The sequence below is a fragment of the Anomaloglossus baeobatrachus genome, chromosome 7, assembly GCF_048569485.1.
Source record: "Anomaloglossus baeobatrachus isolate aAnoBae1 chromosome 7, aAnoBae1.hap1, whole genome shotgun sequence".
NCBI classification, from domain to species: Eukaryota; Metazoa; Chordata; class Amphibia; order Anura; family Aromobatidae; genus Anomaloglossus; species Anomaloglossus baeobatrachus.
Window position 1 is genome coordinate 202,793,675 of NC_134359.1, and position 3,504 is coordinate 202,797,178.

The window sequence follows — 3,504 nt, forward strand, 5'->3', positions numbered from 1 at the left end:
AAATTCTGAAGAATCCCTTTAACAATGAGCAGTGCATTATGGGAGTTCATATATCCAGTCTTAGTAACAGCTAAGGAAAAGACCAGACCCAAATGTAAATCTTTGCATCATTTTGTTTGGGACCTCTAAAGGGAATCTGTCAATAGAATCAACCCTTGTAAGCCATTTCTATGGGCATGTAGGTAATAGAAAGCTGAATAAAATGATACTGCAATATTAGTGATCTGATGTCTTATTCTTGTGAAATCCACATTGTTTTAAAATATGTAAATAATCTCTTAACATCTATGGGCCGGATATAGATCTCTCTGGGAATCTGCTTTGAGAACATATTTTAAGTGGAAGGGAACGTTACCAATGTGAGACATGTAGATCAGGAGAATAGACTGTCAGTCATTATATGTCTCACACTGGTAACGCCTCCTTTTATTTAAAGTAAGCTCTGGATGCTGATTGTCAGGGAGATCTTCAACCAGCCCTTACATCTTAACAGCTAATTTAGCTTTTAAGAAAAATATGGATTTCTCTGTATAAGATATTTGATCACAGATCATTTTATTCAACTTTTAACCACCTACATGCCCATATAGACGGCCTAGAAGGGTTGATCCTATTGATTCTCCTTAGTTCTGTTTTGCTCTGGGATTTCTTAGGGTTAAGTTCTTGAATTTTGTAGTTTATGGAATCAATAATAAAATATCTAAAGTATTAATAGAAATAACAAGTACAGAATTTATTTTTAATTAAATATTTTATTCATACAATAGTAAAGTCAGCGATTGATCCCTTTATCTGTATTTGGAGGTGAGGATTTGAGACACGACTGAAAGGAACTTATCAAAGGCAGCATGGTTGACGGCATCAAAGTCAGCGGAGAGGTGAGATGCCAGGGTGACCAGGATGGTGTGAGACAGCAGCTGTAACACAAAGTCAGGACAATCACTATTAGAAGACTAGTATTTGCCAAACTTGAAACATATCCATTCTCCACACACTAATTTAATTACTATTACATTCATTACTAAGTGCATAATCACATATAACTAGATTCAAAACTGTCCTGCAAGAACTTTTTATGGTCAATATTGCAGATAATATATTATATACTTGGCTGGGCTTATATGAGCTGAATCCCACAATCCAAATTGTAATTTTTCTTACTTATCAATATTAAAGGGGAACCACAAGGGCAAAATGGCTAGTTTTTGCTCCTATTTTATTCCCTTTGCTACCTTTTTTTTTTTTTTTAACGTACCATACAAGTCCATGGGCCTTTTTTATTTTGTGCTAATTTTCATGGTCATTACCAAAGTGGAGAGAATCAAAGGGTAGTAATGCACAGCTGCCTAAAGACAAGGCCTCAGAGAATCCTGTGAGCCGCGCCCCCATGCTAAAGACCATCGGCCTTCAAAATTAGCTCTAAGTAAAAATGCCAGTATCTCTAAAACCATATGATGGGTTTAATTATAAGCAATAATATATGTGTGTATATATATATATATATATATATATATATATATATATATAAAATGATATATTTTATACAATTGGCTGTGCTTCTGTGAGCTGAATACCACAATCCAATATGCAATACTTATCCCTAATATATATATATATATATATATATGTATATATATATATATATATATATTAGGAATAAATATTGCATATTGGATTGTGGGATTCAGCTTAGATAAGCACAGCCAATTGTATAAGATACTGTATATCATCTGCAATATTGACCATAAAAATTCCTGCAGGACAATTAGAGATTTACAAAACAACTCTGTAACTCTCTCTACAATGGAGAAATAGATGAGTGTCATAAGCATGATAGGATATTCATATTTGCGACTTGGTTCCGAGCCTTACTTTGAAGTTTCCTGGGTCCACCCTCAGTTTGTAGGCATGCAGGTCACTCAGTTCAGACAAGGATTCTTCCAAGTTGTCCAGATGTTTGCCCGCCTTTGCTAGAGCACCCAAGACCTTGCCGCCATGTGTCTGGAGGTCTGGAGATCCATGACTCAGGTTAAAGTGTTTAAAGTAAGTCTTGGTTTGGGGGAAGCCCAGGATCATCCTAAGATTAAAGAAAAATCAAATCAAACCCAACTTCTCAAGTTTCCTAAGAGAAGAACACCCATTACTGTAATTTGAGTCATAGAGTAATATAAATTGTAACCAATTGTCCATTTACTCATTAATTTCTCTTAGGAATAATAGAGGAACAGTCAATGAAAGCTTTGACAATTATGCATGACCATTATATTTCAAAGGGAGTGCAAACATACAGCAAAACAGACATCACACGTGCTGCAGCGTCTCTTGGCCTTTATAGCTATGATAAGAGTACAGTGGTCAGAAGACTGATTACAGTGATGGGGCAATTCAATATATATTTGGGACACAATCCTATTATTTCACATAGCACAGTCCATGAAGGTTTTCTTTTGTTTATCAAATTTAAATATAAACATGTAAATTTTAAATGTAGCAATAAAAAACATCTAAAGTTAATGCTTATGTATAAGATACAAAACAGACATATTTGTTACCTCTCCAAAGCTTCCGCGCCGATAGCGCTCTCATTTCCAGAGACTTTGCCCACGATGGACACAATGGCAGCCTTCTCAGCGGCAGAGAAAGTCATGTTGTATATGGGTGCTGTGAGCTAAGATCTGAAAGGAAAGATCTGAAATGTTTGTGCCCTGTGTCAGGTCACTTGGAATTTATAGGGGAAGGGTCAGCAGAAATAGTCAGTTGTCCACTATCACTGGTCAATGAAGAGATACACCCAACCCCATTTTTACATGATTTAGACAAAAAAAACCTGCTGCATATGTATAATTATGTGCAAGGGTTTTACTTTTCATTTTTGTTGTACGGGTACATGTGTATCTATGTCACCATGTTTGTCTTATAGCTAAAGTGCATTTTGTCCTAAAATAAAATAATAAAGTGAGTTCTTCCTCTAGGCATAAGGTCGGATTAGGATGAGAGAATACAAGAATTATTCTTTTCTTATTCAGGAAAAAAAAGCAGGTTTATTTATCCATATTTAATCCTTATGCCCATTCTTTACATCTGTATATCAATCATACAATGAGGAAAATAAGTATTTCATACACTGATGATTTTCCAAGTTTTCCCACCTACAAAGAATGGAGAGGTGTGTAATTTGTGTCGTAGGTACACTTCAACTGTGACAGACAAAATAGAAAAAGACCAGAAAATCACATTGTATGACTTTTAAATAATTAATTAGCATTTTATTACATGAAATAAGTTTTTGATCACCTACCAACCAGCAAGAATTCTGGACCTGACACACCTGTTATTTTTTCTTTAAGGCTAAGACCCCACTTTGCTTTTTACCTGCTTTTTACCTGCTTTTTCAACTGCAGCGTTTAATGCCAAAATGGATGTGTTCTGCTTTCCAGGCATAGTCTATGGGAATTTGGGTTTCTAGACCGCACTATGCAGTTCGAACTGCAGCCTTTTTGTGGC

General features: G+C 35.4%; 1 protein-coding gene across 1 annotated transcript; it reads right to left on the reverse strand.

Moving 5' to 3' along the window:
• Positions 1-788: 788 nt before the first annotated feature.
• Positions 789-2,666, reverse strand: LOC142246065 (hemoglobin subunit alpha-5-like). The gene is made up of 3 exons (XM_075319081.1): positions 2,553-2,666; positions 1,873-2,077; positions 789-917 (listed from the first exon to the last, which is right to left on the reverse strand). The coding sequence occupies exons 1-3, from the start codon at positions 2,645-2,647 to the stop codon at positions 789-791; spliced, it is 429 nt and encodes a 142-aa protein (XP_075175196.1). The 5' UTR covers positions 2,648-2,666.
• Positions 2,667-3,504: the final 838 nt, after the last annotated feature.